At 57.0% G+C, this 18995-nt stretch overlaps 2 protein-coding genes across 2 annotated transcripts in view; one reads left to right on the top strand and one right to left on the bottom strand.

Moving 5' to 3' along the window:
* Window positions 1-4948, top strand: part of PDE6D (phosphodiesterase 6D) — a 30330-nt gene extending 25382 nt beyond the window's left edge. The window contains exons 3-5 of the mRNA XM_065747931.1: window positions 1018-1143; window positions 1971-2076; window positions 4322-4948. Of these exons, the coding sequence (XP_065604003.1) occupies window positions 1018-1143; window positions 1971-2076; window positions 4322-4403 (314 nt within the window). The 3' untranslated portion in view covers window positions 4404-4948. The remainder of the gene's footprint in view (window positions 1-1017; window positions 1144-1970; window positions 2077-4321) is intronic.
* Window positions 4949-11048: 6100 nt separating this feature from the next.
* Window positions 11049-18279, bottom strand: PTMA (prothymosin alpha). Its single transcript, XM_065748501.1, is given in 6 exon segments — window positions 11049-11141; window positions 11525-11598; window positions 13852-13945; window positions 14602-14673; window positions 18060-18128; window positions 18130-18279. Coding segments are annotated over 6 exon segments (492 nt in total). The 5' UTR covers window positions 18265-18279; the 3' UTR covers window positions 11049-11093.
* Between the last annotated feature and the right edge of the window lie 716 nt (window positions 18280-18995).

Below are 18995 nucleotides of genomic sequence, written 5' to 3'. Positions count from 1 at the left end.
TATTTTTGTATTTTGTCAAACCATGGGCTATGTAGCTTTCCCTGGGATAGGGTGGTAGCTTGCAGTCCCTCACCCTCCTGCTCTCTCGACTGCTCTCATATCAAGGTCCTACTCCATTAAGCTGTTTTACATTAGCTGGATTTGCCTGGGGTTTGATAGACTCTTTTATTAAACAGCAGCCTGCTGTCTTCTCAGGAGCAGGTTGGTAGGTTTTCCATTTAGGAGCAGTTTGGCACATAGAGCACATACATACCAGCTGTATTCCCTCCCTGCTTCATTTCTAATAAATTTACATGAAAGAAACATTTTCTGATACAAAGGAAGGATTATGTGCAATCACACTACTTACGTACAGTGGCTTTGGTCCTGATTTGGACCTTTCAGCAAATTAATATCTGCTGCAAAGTGGTCCTTCTCTTACTCTTTCACCCATAACAAAGCCATATGAAACATCTCATAGGTACACTTTGCCACTTGTATCACTGTGTCACCACTGCAAGAGCCCTGGTACCTGGGATCACTGGTTACTTTCTCTCTTAAACCATCTCTTAAATTCCGAAACTGACTTTTCCACTTGTGGCCGTGTAGATGGCTGAAACTGCTGCTGGGCTGAGAAGCAGCCCCCCGTGGTTTGCTGAGGACAGTCTGAAAGGGAAGAAGTGAGAAGGACTCACAGTCCGTGTACAGAGCTGCCTTTTGGCTGCACGGTTCCTAAAGCAGAATCTGAAGTTGCCTCATATTTTAACTTGAAGAGACGTGTTTTTTAGCAATGGACAGCTAAGAGCTAGGAGTCTGAGAGCGGTGCTGTACTCCTGGCTCTGGGCACAGTACTTCACCTGTTTGCACCTCGGATTTCACTCCCACAAATGCCAAAACAAAGCAGGGGGAGCCCTTTGTGTTCTATTTCTCCTGCTGCTGTGATCTCATACTGCACTAATCAGTATTTCAAGGTATATTGTAATAGCACCTGGGGTTGTTTGATTGTGTCCAAGTAATGGTTGTTTATCTGTTTGACAGCTCGAGTTCCTAAAAAAATCCTGAAATGCAAAGCAGTGTCTCGGGAGTTAAACTTTTCCTCAGCAGAACAAATGGAAAAATTCCGACTGGAACAGAAAGTTTATTTCAAAGGGCAGTGTCTAGAAGGTACGTGTGCGTGGCGCAGGGAGGGAAGCCCAGCGTGGTGGGGATCAGGGGAGCTCACGTGGGTCCAACACAGAAATTTTAATTTTTCAGAGTAGAACTGAAGCATTCATCTTATCAGGACTAATGGGCCACAGTATTAGGGATAGCATTTCATAAGTGTATTAACACTTTGTTATGTAAGCCAAAAATCTGGGTAATCGTGCTGCGGGGCACAAATCCACCACAGGCTGCCTGAGGCTAGGGAACAGGTTATTTCAGTGCCACCCGTGGTGGGCACACTCATGCATCCACCTCAGCAGCAGCCCGTGCTGCCCGCAGGCAGCATGCAGCCTGGGCCACAGGAGCCTCTGCTTCACTTTGGTGACAGCAGTGCCACTGCCAGTTGTCTGCATGCCTCCACGCAGCACAGCTCATCCCATCTCACTGCAGCACTGCTCTTAATCTGGTGGGAGGAGGGGCAGATAAACATGGATCTCCTTGTCTTTGGGGTAACCACTTGTACACTCGGCCTGAATGGGATCCAGGGGATGGCTGCAGGAGGGGAGTGTGCTTTCCCTGTTCCTAGTCAGGTGTGATGGAATTTCCATTGAACGCCAGGGAAGCAATGTGCCTTTATCATTTCTGTCAGCTGTTACAGAAAGAAGTATCAGCTTCAAGAGGAGGGCAAGGTTCAGTGCAACACCAAGCAATTTAGATGTAAAATGTTGGCAGTGTATCTAGGGTAGTTTAGGAAATTCCCCAGCCTGTCAGGTGAAAAGCAAAAGGACCGCTTGTTGCTTTATTTTTCCTTCTCTCAGATGCCTCTGAATCTTGTTCTTACTTTGCAGAATGGTTCTTTGAATTTGGTTTTGTGATTCCTAACTCCACAAACACTTGGCAGTCCTTGATAGAGGCAGCACCTGAATCACAGATGATGTCAGCTAACGTTTTAACGTGAGTGCCTTGGGCTTAGGGAATCTGAGAGCAGGTGTGACATTTCCTTGGGGGCCATGGTGGGAACGGAGAGGGAGCTGCCACCGACCGAGTCACCCTCACTGCTGTTAGCCACTGAGAGACAAAAGGGGCCAAGCTGACCTCATTACCTTTCTTCCCACGGGTCCAATTTGCACTAATATAGCAATAAAAGTTTGGAGAACTGGAACTGATCCCTCTTTAGAGCTGTTTTCATATTTTGAAAGGTGATGTACAAAAAAGGTTTTGAAATCTTTACAATTTAGTACCCCTTCCATCCATGTGGGCTGTTCTCAGATACAGCTCTTGGTAACTGAATCTTGTCCAAGGTGGGCATTTATCATGAGATGCATCCACCACAGGAGCTGCTCTAGGGTCTCTTTCATCACTGTAGCATTTTGCCAGGCTTTGTCTTGTACACTGGAGTTTAAACTACACATTTAGTCATATGGAGTTGTATCTGGGGATAAAACACCTTTAACAGCAGTTTTACCGTAATCTATAATGGGATTCACACACTTCCCTCATAAACACCTAGTCCTGGCCAGAGTCTGCACGTCAACTTCTGAGCAGGTCAGAACAGCATGTGCTGGGCACTGCTCTCAATGTGAACAGCAGGGCACAAGCTTTGTTCAGATGAAGGAAAAGGCTCCTAGAGGAAAGCCCCAGGGAAGCTGTAATCACTGACAAAGGGCCTCCCTCCCTGCTGTGGCTGATGCGGTGCTAGATGGGTGCTGGCAAGCACACAAGGAGCAGATTGCCAGCAGAGACAGAAGGCTATGGGAATCCTTGTGCCAACACGAGGCAGACAGGGAGCAGCTAGTCTCACCACAAGGTCACCATGTCCTCTGGAAGACCTCCCCCTCCTGCATTTTCCCTCTCGTTCTATCTGGAGGAAAGCCAGTCACATAGAGAAGGCACTGGGATGGGAACCACCAGCACTCGTTTCTATTCCCAGCACGTTTCAAAGAGATTTAGGGCTCAGAAGACGTTACCAGCATCAGGCCAGTGCTTCCCAGCACAGCCTGCTCTGAAGTTTGTAGGTGCCACACATCCCTTGGCTTGCAGAGCTAGTGGATCCAAGTCTGCACAGGAGGTGCCAGTGTAGAAATCAGAGCAGAGTGTGGGGTAAATAACTCCCAAGGATGGTACTTCACAAAAAAATAGTATAGATGATGGTATATTTTGAGTAGTTCTATATAGATAGGATACAAAAAATACAAAAGAGAAGATGGCTCACCTTCAGGATGTCAAGGCTCACAGAGGACTCCACATGCGAAGAATCTCCAAGAAGAGATCCTTCCCTGGTGGTGGTCAGCCCTTAAATGGGGTTTGAGAGAGGTGGAACCAGGCTCCACCCCTTCCAATCACACAGGTATATCACCTCCACCTGTGCCCCATGGCTGACTCGGTGCTCACCTCAGGTGACCAATCAGTGGTTCAGGCCGTGATTCAGCAGTTCCCATACACAGGGAAACATCAGGCAGATTGGCACTGACTGTCTCAGGACATGGTGGCGTTTTTGTGACATTGAGTCTTGAGGGTGCAGTTCCCAAATGACACTGAGGATTTTCCAAAGCCCTGTTCTTTCCCTGCAGTCTGTCCACTTGCAGAGGGCGGTGTTTCTCTCCTCAAGTCATTCTGCATGAGAACAGATCCTAACGGGTTTTGCAGCCCAAAGAAATCAGCTTTTTTCTTTTTCAGCTGCTAAGTCATGGAGAGCCCTTCTCTTTCCCATACTCCTGAAGACTCCACATTTGTCTCAGCGCTTTTTGTCACACTCAAATCTAAATTGCCATTGCAGTTTGTGTAAAACTGCTTGTATATTTGTGTTAAAGCACATCACGGGGGAAGTGACGTGTCAAGTTGATTGTAGTCTCTTGCTCGGCACTAGAAGACAGGGACGGGGTATAAAAAAGAAATAGTACTGTTTCTCAGAACGCACTGAAGAGAAGAGGAGCAGTAGAAGTACACCTGCATGGGACTGAGCCCAGGAAGGGGACAGCACTGCAGGGGGGGGTGGGAGGTGCTCCACGTGGGAATGTGGTGGAGAGACCCTTCAGCCCCACTGGGCACAGGGCTGGGACACAGTGCTCCCTGCACCTGGCTCTGAGCTACTGCTGGTGGAGCAGGGGTAGATGTCAGCCCAGGCTCGTGGCAGCACAGAAAGGAGCAGTTGGTTTCTGCTGTGCATTCTTCTAATACCTCTTCTTTTTCCTTTCCACAGCGGTAATGTTATTATAGAAACCAAATTCTATGATGACGACCTTCTTGTAAGCACTTCCAGAGTGAGACTTTTCTACGTTTGAGATGGGGCTTTTTGGAGCTGTTTTAGTTTTCCTCCATGCAGTTCTTGGTGCAGAACCTCCTGACTATCCAGTGGAAGACACTCCTGTAGGCGGTGACCCCGGGGACCACCTCAACGTGGGTTGTGACCTTTGCCCATCGGTTATTTTGCTTTCTTCTCTGACCAGACCCGACCAAACCCTCAGAGACAGAACCATCTGCTCAGCGGTGCGTTGGGGAATAGAGGCTGTCTCTGAACGTGGGCAAACGATGGTCATGCAGAACCAACGCTGTAAATTACGTTAGTTTCCTCCTTTGTACTTCTCTGGATCCTGTTAAAAAACTTCCTGTCCCGCTCACACCAAACTCCACACGTTTCCTTTCTGAGGGATTAAGTTAACCTTTTCATTTTCTCATGCTGTAGGTTTTTATCCTTTCACTGGATTCTGTGTAACTGGTCCACGCTTCCTCTTACCCTCAACTTGTAAAATAGACTGTGATATCACCTGATGTAATTAAAACAAATTTCTCAATTAAAACATTCCTACCGTCCAAAGAAGGGAAGCAATATTGATTCCGTGTGCTTTTCTTTCCCCTACAGAACCGCCTGGTGGCACACAGTGCTGCCACTCATGGCAGCAGCAGAACAGGGCTCTGCACTTCTAGGCAGTGTAACTCTTGGAACAGTTTGCCTTCAGCCTCTGCTCCCAGCACCATCGTAGCTTTACGATCACTCCGCCTTGCTCAGCAGCTTGAGGTTTTCAGGAGAGATGCAGGGAGATGAAGCACATCATTCCCCGCCCCAAACGGAGCCACTGAGTGCGTGGGCAGGAGGTGAGCTGAATTCTTGTGGCTGAATTGAAGTGGGGTCATTAATCGCTATGGGAAGAGCTCTGTTACATAGCAGCTGTCTCGTGACACCTCGGTGATGGATGGCATCCAGCCATAGCGGTGTTTCTGCCAAAGAGGAGAGGCAAAAGGTATCGATATTACCAACATACATTAATCAAAAGTTGGGAGGACTGGGAGCAGGTACCTCCATCCTGCTGTCAGTGCCAGTGCTGCAGCACTGCCGCCCTCCAGTGGCTCCGTGGGAAGCAGCTCGCAGCTGCTGCCGCTCCGGGCTCAACAGTGCACCTCCTCTGCCACCTCTGCCCACTCCTGAGAGCAAACTGTCAGCAGAGGGAGAAGCGGGGCTGGAAGGGACCGGCACGGAGGGGCCCACAGAGCGGAGGGCACCCGCTGAGCTGCCGAGATGGGCTTTGGCCATCCCCTGGGATCACGCTGTGAGCTGGGACCAAGAGCACGGGAAACTGATGTCCTTTGTCCTCGCCAGCTCAGAGGAGCTGATGCCATCAGAGGACACGATGCTGCTGGCAGTCCCTGAGCAGGCTCCTTGTCCCAAACAGTGCTGCAGGGATCCCCCGAGCGCAGCCCATGGGGTGCACGTGTCACTGCTGCCCACTGACCCCTGTGCAGGGGCGAGGTGATGGAAGAGAAAAGTGACACTGGTTCCTAAAAAAAAAAAGGTCCCGCTTGGAAACTCCCAGCACACGCAGGGCAGGGGTGCACCCGCACTTGAGAATGGCCCGTGGCTGTGGGGGCCACTTTGGGATGGGGAGAACAGAGGGGTCGGGATCCGACCAGCAGTCCCTCACTGCACAGAGCCCTTCCACACCAACCCAGGCTCAGCCCAAACCCCAGCGCCGCGCAGAGCCATCAGCACCCAGCCGGGAGGAGGAGCCGGCCGCATTCAGCGGCAGCAGCCGCCAGCGCCGGCTTTCCTCGGCTCATCGCTCGCAGCTGGCGTGCTTCGGCTGCCAAAGCCCCCGCGGAGGAGGCGAGTGCCTTCCGGCCCCGGCACACACACGGCGGTTGTTTCCGTGGGTGCCGCGGGGCAGGGAACGTGCTGGCGGGGCGGCCCCACGCGTGGCGAAGGCAGGGGGTGGCACGGGGCCAGGGCGATGCAGGCGGCTCCGTTCTGGGGGCCATCACACCCACGGGCACGGTTTATGTCCAATCGGTGGCACAAGGGGCCGCGGGTGCATCGGGGCACTCAGGAGCAAGGGGCCGGCTCCGTCCCTGTGCCTTCCACATGCCCAGCTGCTGCCCCAGGGCTCTCAGCTCCTGGCCTTCTGCCCCAGAGCCGCCCTGCCCAACGACACGGACACGCGGGTGGGTGAGCAGAGCCTCCCTGATGCGGTTAATTGTCTGATTCAGAGGGTTACGGGTGAACAAAAGGCACACAAACAGCCCAGGGCCACGTTACGCTCGGTGCATGATTTGCTACTCTTACCCTCTGCGGCAGCTGGCACAGCCTGGGGAGGTTTGGGTCCCTCTGTCTCCTTTCAGGGCAGTGAAATCCCACTCCTGAGCAGTCCACGAGAAGAGCCGGCAAGGAGTCCTATCACTTGGGCTGCTAAGTGACTTACAACCCAACGTGTGCAAACTCCACCTGGGGGAAGCCCCCAGCTGCCGGCCCCGTGGTGCAGCGGGACCTGTGAGCAATCCCTGTTGGGGCTCAGCACTCGCAGAGGCAGGGTGCAGGATTCTGCCCAGGTACCGGGGATGCCTGCACCCCGTATTCATCCCAGCATCCTCACAGGGGACACTTCAAGCACAGAGCAAGGCACCAAGTCCCCTCCTGTCCGGCAGATGCCCCATAGGGTGGCTAAGGATGCCCGGTGTGGGATTTAGGCAGGAAAACGCCGTGGCTCCAGGGCTGCCATCAGTGGGACATGGCCATACCAAGCACTCACCCGTCCCAATCCTCGGCTCACCAGCACAGAGCCGCCTGCATCCACCGTTTCCCATCCTCAGCAGCACGGCCCCGCTGTGCCCCGAAGGGCACCATCCAGCGCGGCCTGTCCCCACGGTGCTGCAGTGACCTCCGTGGGAGCGCCAGGGCGTCCGGCTTCCCCGGGCAGCAGCACTAGATGGTGCTGCAACACTGCAGTAAATACAGCAACGTTTCCCCATTGCGCAGTGCTGGTGGCCGAGAGCTGTGCGTCACCGTGCGCCGGAGTGGCACTGCGGCCAGGAGCCCGGGACCGGCGGCAGAGGGACGGCCATCCGCACCAGGTAGGACGTGGGTCACCCCGGGGGGGGACGTGCCCCACAGAGCGCCCTTGCGTGGGGCAGGAGGAGAGCAGAGCCCATCGGGAGTCAGCACAGCGGCTGTGGGACAGCAGCTGTCCCCCATCATGAGGGGTGCAGGGGGATTTGCAGCAGGGTTTGCCTCTCCAAGGGCGGCACATACTGTGGGTTGTCCTCCTCGAGGACATGCTCCAGCCCCGTGCCCAGATTGACGGCTTAGGGCATGAGGGTATCCACCCTGCCCACCTCCTTGCCCCGTGGAACAGCTCAGGGATCCACAGCACTCCCTGTACCTGTGTGTGAGGACGAGCTCGGCTCCAGCCTGGCACGGGGGAGCAGCTATGGGTGCAGGGAGAGGCAGCAGCAGGGGAGCACATCTCGCTGGGTTTTGTTGCTGAAGGATCTTGGCCAGCCAGGAGGAGGCCACAGTGGGGACAGGAGCAGGGCTGCCACGCTCAGAAGGGCACATGGATGAGACAGGGAGCAGACCTCCTCTGCTGGCTCTTGAGCACGGGCCGGGCCCTCCGGCCTGTAAGCCACTTTGGAGGTACATCTTTGCTAACTGGGACAGGCCAGGACCAACCACAGCCCCTGACCTCAGCTCCCTCCAAGGGGCTGCTCCATAGGGACACCCCACACTCAGGCTGGGCAGCGCAAAGGAACAGCTCTGCATGCTGACGTACGCCAGCAGCACCCCAAACCCCTCCTGGGTGGGTGACCGTGAGGAGTGACGCTGGAAGCTGTGCCACTCGTGTGACTCCGAGCAGATGCCTGCAACGCATCGTCCCCGGATGCATTCTGCAGCAGCAGCCTCAGCCCAAGCTCTGCGGTCCCGTAGGTTCAGTGCCAGCCCTCGGGCGCTCCAGGTTCCACAGAGGTTCTCAAGATGCAACAGGAGGAGGTCGGAAGGTCTGGATGAGGCGGAACAAAGCTGGCACACAGGACGCTCGAGCAGACAGAGCAGGCCTTGACCTGCAGCACACAGAGCCGGGGATGGCCCCACGGGAGCAGGCCCCACCCAGCTAACCTATAGCCTTCAAACTCAGAGCCCACGGGAGCAGCCAGGAGCCCTCGCAGGTGGGCACAGCCCTGCAGTCCTCGTGCCCCCAGCTGTGAGGTCTTCAGCACCGCCCCACGTCCAGCAGGGATCACGAGGCTCGAGGCACACAGGGGCTCCTGGGCACCTTTCTTCTGAGCAGCACGCAGACAGCAAGAGCCCCAGCAGGCAGCGTGCAGGCCAGCTGGACGCAGACACCGAGCCCAAGCCAACCTCAGCAGTGCCCTCAGCCACACAGCCCCCACCACTGAGGGCGCCCCGAGCCCCCCGGCTTTATACCCCGCGGTGGGGCAGGGCTGCTCTGATTGGCTGGCACTGCGGACAGATGATGGCACCGGATTGGCTCGGAGCAGCCAGCTCTGCCCATGATTGGTGGGCAGCTGCTACGGGAGGCGAGGACAGGTGGCAGCGTGCGGTTGGCTGGTGCGCAGCAGGCAGCAGCTTGGGATTGGCCAGAGCTGGGCGCTGCTGGATTGTGATTGGTGGAGGGAGCAACGGAGGCAGCAGATGTGGGCAGGACAGGTGGCAGTGTGCAATTGGCCACTGGGCTGTGTAGGTGAGCAGGGATTGGCTGCGGCCAAGCCGTTGGGTCTCCCTGCAGTGACCGTGCACTGAGCTGTGGCCGCTCTCAGCCTGGAGCTGAGCAATGCTGCCCAAGGAGCAGTGAGGACGGGGGCTGCCACCTCCAGCTGTGGGCATTGTACCAAGGGCAGGAACCTGCGGGCTCCCTGCAGGCCCTGGGCCTGACCCCGCACCTGTGCTGGGGACGAGGCGAGCAGGAGACTGAAACCGGTGGATCTGGGGCTGCAGGCTGCACCAAGCCGCTCCCGTTCTCAGCCTCTGGATACGGAGCAGGGCTGCAGCACCACAGCGATGTGGATCCTGACCCCAGCAGCCCCTCAGCTGCACCGCTGGAATCATTTGCTTTGCAAAGCAGCCCATGCCTGCTCTGAGCACGCACGGGGCAGGGCTGTTGGAGCCGCGCAGTGACACAGGGATGTTGGTCCCACGCTGTCACAGCCCTCCACCCCGTGCCCTGGCAGGCAGCACGCAGCAGGTAAATGTGGAGCAAGCAGCATAGCCGCTCCTGGCCTCCACCACAGCCCATGCACTCAGAGCAGTAGTTCCTCTTATGGGCATTTTTTGATAATGAAAACGAGCATTTCATGGCCCAAAAGTCCCAGCAGGGGAAGGGGACTCACTCATCCAGCAGGGGATGGGAAGGTCCCAGAAGCACAGCTCAGCCTGGAGGAAGGCAGAAGTTAAGTCAGGTTAGGAGCAAAGCAACAGAGGCATAGGCAACAGCATTTGAGGTTGCTGGGTGAGAGCAGACACGCAGCCCATGCACCAGCTCTCACCATCAGCACTGCACCCCTTGGATTTGAGGCCAGGCACCAGCCCCCCCAGCTCACAGCCCCACTGCTGCCCACCCACAGCAAGGGGAGAGCACTGCCACAGCCTGGAGGACCACGGGATGTTTTAGGGTTTCCTCCATTCCCAGCAGCACCACACACACAACCTCCAGTCACCCTGACACAAACTGCAGCCAGGATCCCACTCCACTTTGTCCCTGCCACAGGAGCACTGCTCTATCAGACCCCACATCACAGCCCCCTCCCTCTTTCACACTCTCCCCAGCCCAATTCCAAAGCAAAGAACTGAAGGGGCAGAAAGAAAAGGGAGAAAGGAAACAAAAGAAGTAACACAAATGAAAACAAAAACAAAACAAAGCAGCAGTTGGGAGGCAGCCGTGTTAGGACAACTCAGCAAAATAAAATTCCGGTTTATTGTTGGACAACATCGTTTCACACATACATCAAACAGGCCAAAACAAAAGAAAAAATAAAAATAAACAGCAACTTCGTGGACAGAAAAAAAAAAAAACCTTTTTATCTTTGGCCTTGCCACCTCATACAAACCACAATCTATGGTACAGCTAAAGTACATACACAAAAAAAAAAGTTACTGGAATGCTCAGAATAAGATTGTAATTTTTTTTCTTTTTTGCATTTTTGTCTTTTTTTTTTTTTTTACAAGTTTTTTTTTTTTTATTCTCCTTTTGAGATAATGGTTCGGGCCTGGTCACACCACAAGTAAAGTCAGAGATAGGTAACAAGAGATATACACTTCAAAGCCCCCCTTTTGGTCAATCCGAGATCACTTAAAAATGGCGGACCTCCTAACAATATGTACAAAAATATAAAATGTAAATAAAAAATACAAACAAATTCTCCTTTAAAGTACTTTTAAGAAAGAAAGCAGGGCCTTGAAGTTTTGGTGCTCGGGGGGGGGGGGGAAGGGGGGGTCTGTGGGAAGGGGGTTTCTCTCCCCGCGAACGGGCGAATCGTTTCTATGCTCGTTGAGTGGCAGCGCCGCGCCGGGGGGGGCGGGACGGGGTTCACTCTACTTGGTGAGGATGACCACGGCGGAGGGGGGAGGAAGGGCTGCGTGTGGGGAGGGCTGCGACGGGAGGGGGTCCCAGGGGTGAAGAGGACGCGCTGGCCTTTTTTGTTGGTTTGTTTTTCCTCCTTATTTAAAAAAAATAATTATAATTTGCTGCCTAGTCATCTTCATCAGTTTTCTGCTTCTTGGGATCAACGTCGTCGTCCTAAGGGGAAAGCAAAGCTGTTAGGGAAAGGGGACGCCACCAGGGTGGGCGGGTGCAGGTTGAAAAGCCCTCTGCTTCTGCAGAGATAAGGGCACAGTGCAGGCATGCCCACAGCACAATGCCTCTTGCTCCCAGCTCAGGGATGGGAGCAACCCCACCCCATCCCATCCCCAGGATGAGCACAGTGGGTGCAGACACCCCACTAACCAGGGCAGGGTATAAATGGAACTAGGCCGCATCCCGTGGGGACAGAGCTCAGAGGCAGTGGAAGTGTACGGGCAGAACTGGGGTCCCAGAGCCCAGCCCCACGCCTCCTGACCTGCTGGTGCTGCCCCTGAGGCCTTGGACACAGGTGGCCCCAAGGAGCTGGGCTGCATGCATACCTCGTCATCCTCAGCTGCCCGTTTGCCTGTGGCTCCCTCAGCTTCATCGTCTTCATCACCATCCTCTTCCTCACCTGCACGAAAGAGGAAGGTGAGCTCCTTTCTCTACACTTGACATCCCTTCTCCTCAGCCAGCACCTGGGGAAATGGGGAGTTCTGGGTCAGCTCCCAGCTAACCTGACTCACACAGGAAGAGGAACGGGCACTGCATCCAGCCTGGCTCACAGTGTTATACCACAGCCAGCAGAGCACAAATCCACACCGTGCTCAAGCACAGTGGAAAAAAAAAGACAAAAAGGAAACTCTTTCTAGTGGCTGCTCCGCCTAACTGTTCCACATTACTTCTGCTTCCCTTTGCAGCTATTAGCCCATCTTTAATGAGTTAAGAGAGCCAGAACGTATTAGTTCTGAGTCAGAACACTTTCTAATTATCAGAACAGCAAACAAACGCTACCACCTTATCTACAGCTTGGGAGAGGATGAGCAGAGCTCTGGGCTTTGACCCACTTTGAGCTCAAGTAGGCCAGTGGATCAGAGCAGCAGCGTTCAGGTGGTTTTGGGGCATCAGAGGTGAGACCAGAGGCCCTGAAGAGCCACCGCCCGGCTGCCTTCGAGTCTCTTGTGTAATGTGAGACCCTACTAAAACTTAGAGCGTTAAGGCCCGTAAGCTGGCTTTAAACCGCCACACGAGCCACACGTACGGGCAGCTGGGGGGGATTAAGGTCAGCCCATCCTCCTTTCCCCTCTCCTCTCCTCAGCATATGCTCAGCCACCGTCGGCCCATGCCATGGGAAGGGCTGAGATTAGCTCCCAGCCATGGATCAGCACCGGCAGCCAGCACCCGCGGCGGGCCGGCCAGCAGGTCAGGTGACAACACCAAGCTGATTGGGAGCATTTTTAGTTCTCTGAGCAGCTTTAAGCAAAGCAAATAATGAGATGGGACGAGAAGGGTGAGGGGAAAAAAAAAAACACACCCTCAAGCTCCCCTCTGCTGTCAAAACCTGGGATGTAGTTCACCCACAAGTGGTGGAAAAAAGCTGATGCAAGCTGAGCTCACCGCTGGCACATCTGCCTCCCACAGCTGCTCAGGTGCAGCTCTGGGCAGGGATCACCCGAGGGCAGTGCTTGGAAGGACAGAGCACACACGGGATCCTGGAAAGGCATACAGCACCAAGGGAGCATTGCCAGGTGTCTGATATGGGGGAGCAGGACCACAGCTCCCCGGGCTCATCGCAGCAGTATCCAAGCAACACTTCCACCCCACACATGTGCGTGCATCCCCCGCCCGGCCCCAGGGAGCACAGAAAAAGATAAAGACCTCCTCTCTTCCAAGCAGCAGTGGGGCTGGAGGTAGATAGGCTCAGGATCACACTGATGTGCACTCAAGGACAGAAATCCTGGGTGTGAGCAGTGTCACCATTCAGTTTCTGTTTCCAGTGGGCACAGAGGACAGCAAGAAGCTGAGAGCTCTGACAGAGGCTCCTCGACTTACATCCTGCCCAAAAAGATGCTGGCACAGCATTCACTTCATTTCCAGCCCCACCTGCCCTGGTCCTCTCTCCCAAAACTAACAGGTTAGTAGGTCAGCACTTAACTGAAAATTCACAGGGGATTAACCCAGTAACAGCTCATCAAGGGCCTCGAGCTCATTCCAGTGTAACAAGAATGGTTTCCTCCCAGCCTTAATGGCTGATAAAAATAAACAATGTGATTCATCCAAGCAGATCTTGGGAAAAAAAAAATACTAAGAGGGGAGAGTGAGAAGCGATTGGGCAAGTCACTGCTGGTCACCGCTGCCAAAACCCACTTCCAGGCAGGGTCAGGTCAGGAAAAAGGGGAGGGCTGGGAAATCCAGGACACGGGACCAGGAAGGGTCAGGTCAGAGCCCGCCCGCTGCTGGAGGAGCGATGAGAGCCACAGGTTGCTCGGCTGCTTCCACAGCACTCAGCTGGATGAGGCCACTGCGTCGGTCCCACGCACGGCGCTCGGTGAGGGTGGTGAGCTGTGCTCTGTGCCTCAAGGCGAAGCCTGCCCGGCTGCCTGCATCCCATCCCACTCAAGAGTCAAGGGCAGGTTTTACCCCTCACACGGAAGGACTAATGCGCTTACTGAGCGCAGCAGTGGCACGGTGCTGTCTGGCTGGAGCAGGGAGGAAGGAACCCGCCCTCAACCTGCTGGAAGGGATTCAAGGCTGACTTCACTCCCTGGAGCTGGCAGCCCCGGGCTGGTGAGAGCCGCCCCACTGCTGCCACAAGGAGGAGATGCTGCTCTCAGCTCCTGCAGGGTTCTGGCCAGAAGGCTGGGGCAGGGAGAACAAGGAAAGTTACCATCACCCTCTTCCTCCTCGTCCTCTTCCTCACCACCTTCCTCTTCCTCTTCATCTACTTCGTTATCAGCCTCCTGCTCTCCATTTTCCTCGTTCTCCTTGGCAAGACAAAACATCACTTAGAAAACGCACTGGGGAAGGGAGAAGGGGGAAGAGATGTTCAGCAGAAGCACGCATCCCCACCTTTCCTTCCTAAAGCACAGCACCAGCCCACAGGAGCACACCTCGCTTCCTGCCTGCCCCCACACAACACAAGCAGCCTGGGCATGAAGGATCAGGCCTGTAGTAACTCGAGGCTGCAGCTCTGAGGCCAAGACAAAGTCTGCAGAGGCTCTTGGGACACATTAAAATGAGCAGAGTGAGTTTCCCATAGCACATTACAAGTAGGAAACCAATCGGCTTATATGTATGGAACGTGTTTCCCCATTCAGCTGATTGTTACACTGTAAATAACAGATTAATTTCTCTCCTTCTCTAGTGCTTAGAAAGGAGGAAGCACTGGCTACAACCCAGCATGGCTTTTGGAGAAAGGATCAAGACATCCAAGCCCAGACCTTCCTTTCTGAACGCAGAGCAACTGCTACAGGCTCAGGTTCTGTTCAATCTGAGTTTCCAAAGACTGCACAGCAACAGGGGTGGTCTTTGAAGGATCTTCCAGACTGGGACAAGCTTGCAGCAAAAGCAAGAAGGGAAGAAAAACAAAGTCACTGAAGCGAGGGCTGCCTCCCCCTGTAGATCCAGCCATACTCACAGCATTGCCATTGGCTGGTGCATCTCTGCCATTCTCTGTTTCTTCAACAACTTCCTTCTTCTCTTTTAGATCCTGGAAGGAGCAGAAAAGCAGAGTCACCCCAAATCCAGATGCTGGTGCAGAAAAGCTGCAGATCAGGTGTGAAAAACTCAGTCCAAGAGCACACTTGGAATCTTGATTCTCTTCACACCGACTCGCCCTGCTTGGTTGCCACACTCTGGCTCCTCCTCAGCAATGCACAAGCACAGGGGTGAATGTCAACCTGAGCTCACCCGCCCTGGAGCACAGCCATCTAAGAGACCACTGCATTTCACCTCCAAGCTCCCAAACACAGGGGCTGGCCACCCAACAAGCACTCTGCAGCGGAGCTGGCAGATTCCCATCCCAGCACAGTCCATGCAAGCTCTGTGACGGCACAAAGAGACATCAACCCCATCCAACACGGGCTCCACTGCCTCAGGGCTGCACGCGTCCGTGGCTGCTCAGTGCTTCCACAGCAGGAACAAATCCCAGAGACTCATTAGCAGAGGCTGTGCTCTCTGCCCTGCCTGGGGAACATCGCTCAGCACACGTTATGTGCCTGGTCTTTGTCGGGGCGGCGGAGAGGAGGGCTCCAGGATCCATCTCGCAGCACGCGGTGTAACAGGATGGGGCGGGGGAAGCAGCCTATTTTTGTATCGCTCCAGAGCTGTCCCTGGCGACTTTGGTTCAAGCCTCCACCACGAGCAGATCAAGAGCTGGTATGCTTTTGCTATTGATCACTGTCAAAACGTCATGCCAAGTTGCTTGGCAAACAGGCTGCAAGGATCCAACTTTATGTTCCCGCATAAAGAACACTCGGATTTAACACTGGCACCCTCTGCATGCATCCTCCTCCCCTTCTGTTCCTCCATCAGCCAAAGCGAGATCCTTCAGCACAGGCACCACCCAGCCAAGGGAAGCAGAGGGGCCCTTCCCCAGGGCCGCACAGAGCTGAAGGTGCTGGCAGCCTCCTGCTCACAGCACAGGGCAGCAGGAGGGATGAGGCTGCTCTGCAGTCACCCTGCAGCCACAGGCACTTTCACTCCCACCCAACCGCTGTCACTTCTGCATGGGAACGCTGCCAGCTGTGAGCACGGTGCCCTGGGGGGCTCGCACCCCCTGTACACTGCCAAGGGGGAGCAGAGGGGCTGCTTACCAGATCGTGAGAACAGAGTACAGGCAATACTGCTGCTAGGAGCACCCCTCACCCACTCTACTTCTGAAGCCAGCTCCGCACTTACCAGAGCTGCTGGCAGAGCCTCACCTGGTGTCAGCACCGCAGCAGCTGGAGGCACCACAGAACCACACTTCTGCTCCCCCTGAGCACCACCCGAAGCCCAGGCTGCCTCCTCTGCACAGCCCAGCCCCACTGTGGGCCTCCAACCTCCATTCCCCTGCTCCTGGAGGTTCATCACAGCCTCCTGACCTCATCCTACATCTGTGAATACCTACCCCAGGCACTCCAACACAAGAACACAACACTTCTAATGCCAAGCACAGCTTCCACACCTCCCTATCCCATGAACACCCTCCTGCAGGGAGACAGAGTCCACCGAAGTCCTGCAGCCCTGACCCTTCCCAGCTCCGTGCCCACGGGCTGCCGGGCCAGAATGCCCATTACGGCAGAACGGCTGCAGAACACAGCACAGTTTCTCCCGCTCCCCAGGCCCAGTCCAACACAAACAGCGCAGCGCACCAGCCGTAACGCAGCCTCTAATTATAGGTGTGGCAGAGCTGTCTGTCCGGGGAATAGCGATGCCGCGTAGTCATACAGCGGCTGCACGGGGAGCCCCGCGGTTCAGCGCCCGGAGCGGGGGGAGTGAACCCTGCGACCTTCCGCCTCCCGCCGCCAGGGGGCGCCCTCCCCGCCACGCGCCCCGCCGCCTTTCAAACCGCGCGCCACACTCCGCGTCCTCTCATTGGCCGCCCGCCAACGAGCCGGCACGTTGCCCCAAAGCACGCTGGGAAATGTAGTCCCGAGCGGACTTCAGCTCCCGGCGGGCAGCGCGGGCAGGGCCGCACGTGGTGGGCGCCCCGCGGCACGGCGGCGGCCGGGGGCGGCGCTCAGCGCGGAGCCACCGCCCGGGCAGGGCGGGACCCCCCTGCCCGCCCTCCTGGAGGGAGCCGCCGCCGGACGCCGAGCATCTACGGGCCGGGAGCGGAAGGACGAGGTTGGGGGGGGTCACCTTGCCGCTGCGCCCCTGGAGAACGAGCCGGGGCGGACGCGGCCCCCACGCCGGTAAAGGGCAGGGGAAGGTTAACGGCGAACTTGGCCCCGTGCCCTCGCGGTAGGTGGGGGTTCCCGACCCGCCTCGGCCCGGGCAGAGCGGAGAGCAGTGGGGGCAGAGCGGGGGCGGCGTGCGGCCAGGAGCGGGAAACAGAAGTGAAATCGAAATCCGTCCAACGCGGGGCTTTAACAACGACAACAAAAAAAAAAAACTAAAAAACCACACAACTCCCTCCGAGACGGCGTTTTTTCTCCCCCTTGCTCGGCTCCAGCCCCGCTCTGCTCCGGGAGCGGCCACGACCCGGTGACCGGTACCGGCCGGGAACGGCGAAACCATCCCCCGCCGCCTTCCCACGCACTCGGCTGTGTCTCTCCGCAACTTCCCTTCGGCGCAACAGCGGAGCGGGGCAACGATGCCCGGCGGGGAGCACAGCCCGGGTCCGCCGTGCCCCCGGGGACCGCCCGCAGACAAAGGCGCGCGCCGGGATCAGCGCGGGTCCCCGCGGGATCGCCGCTCCGCATCCCCGTGTCCGTCCCCGCAGCCCCGCGCTAAGATCACCTCCGGACCCCCCAGCGCTGCCCGCAGCCCCGGCCGTCCCCGCAGCCCCGCGCCGCTCGCGGAGCACCCCGCGCCCGCTTCGCTCTCACGGACCAACTCCACAACCCGCGCCCACCCCCTCTCCCCATCCCGCAGGGCTCCACTCCGCGCAGCATATCATCCCCACCCCCCCCCCAACAAAAAGCCCCAAACCCACCGACGCAGCACCCCAAGTTCTCCGGCACTGTCAGTCACCCCCACCAACAGAACGAGCGGAGCACTGCTCGCCCCCCATCCCCCCCCCCGAGCCCAATCCCGACCCCCCGGCGCGGGACGGCCCCGGCGCGGGGCCCGAGCACGTTTCCCGCACGCGGGAGACAAAGGATCGCGGCGCGGGCAGCACCGCGCGGCACCGCACAGCGGCGGAGGATCCCCGCGCCGAACCGCGCAGCGCGAAGAGCGGGGGCGGAGAGGGAACAAACGCGTTAAAAATAATAACACCGAAACGCGTTCAAAATAAATTCACTAATTAAAAACCGCGTAAACGAGAGCGGCGCGCTTCCGCTAGGAAAAATAAATAGGGGGAGGAAAAAAAAAAAAAAGGGGGGGGAGGGAACGGAAAGCAAAGCGGAAAAGCGCAGCGCGGGGCAAAGCGCGTGCCCGGGCTCTCACCTTGGCGGAGATCTCGGCGCTGGTGTCCACGGCCGTGTCGGACATGGCGGGGGCGTGCGGGGCGCGGGGCTGTGGCGGCGCGGGCGGCGGCGCGGGCAGAACAATGCCAAGATGGCTTTGCGCGAGCCAGTGGGGACTCACGCGGCGCCACGGCGCCTCTTATAGAGCCGGGGGCGGCGCGCGCGCTGCCCCGCGCCGCTCCCATTGGCCGCGCGCGCCGCGGCCGCCCGCTCCCATTGGCCGCGGCGCAAACAATGGGCACGGCCGCTTAAAGCGGCAGGCGCCCGCCGTCACTGCGGCGATGAGTTCGCGCCCGGCCTCAGCGTGGGCGAGGCGCCGCGCTCCGCCCCTTCCCCTCCCCTTCCCTCCCCTCGGCGCTGCCCCCGCCCCCGCCGCCTCCTCCCCGCCCAGCGCTGTGTGAGGCGGAGAGAAGGGAGCGGCCCCCCCCCCCCCCCGCCTTCCCCGCGAGCTCCCCGCTTCCATCTCCGCGGAAAAAAAAATAATAAGAGTTAAAAATAATAATAAGCGCGGTGCTGCGGGTGAAGCGGAGCGCACCCCCCACACACACCCGGACACACACACACCGCCTTCACACGGCTCTGCTGGGACTCCCTTGGGACGCGGTGTCACCGCGCGGTCCCGCTGCCGCGGTGCGGGCAGCGCTGTCCCGCAGGGATGACGCAGGAATGTGGGATTCCCGGCCATCCGCTTATTTTTGTACTAAAAACCAAACGCCGCCTCACTGTCGCACATATAAGCACCTTCGTTGGGCCCCGGACTCGGCTCGCACTGTGGGGCTTTCCCGCGTTCGCCCCGCCGTTACACGGGGCTGCGGGTACCCCGGCCCCGCTGCTGCCCACTCCCCCCCCCCGCCTCAAAGTCCCGCTCGGGGTAACGGGGGGCACCGGCGCTCGGAGCGAGGGAGTTTTTGCCACA

Source organism: Cyrtonyx montezumae, unplaced genomic scaffold (genome assembly GCF_038088225.1).
Source record: "Cyrtonyx montezumae isolate F1298 unplaced genomic scaffold, pur_monq_1.0 scaffold_5, whole genome shotgun sequence".
NCBI classification, from domain to species: Eukaryota; Metazoa; Chordata; class Aves; order Galliformes; family Odontophoridae; genus Cyrtonyx; species Cyrtonyx montezumae.
The sequence above is the reverse complement of the archived record's forward strand: the minus strand, read 5'-3'. Positions and strand labels throughout refer to the sequence as shown.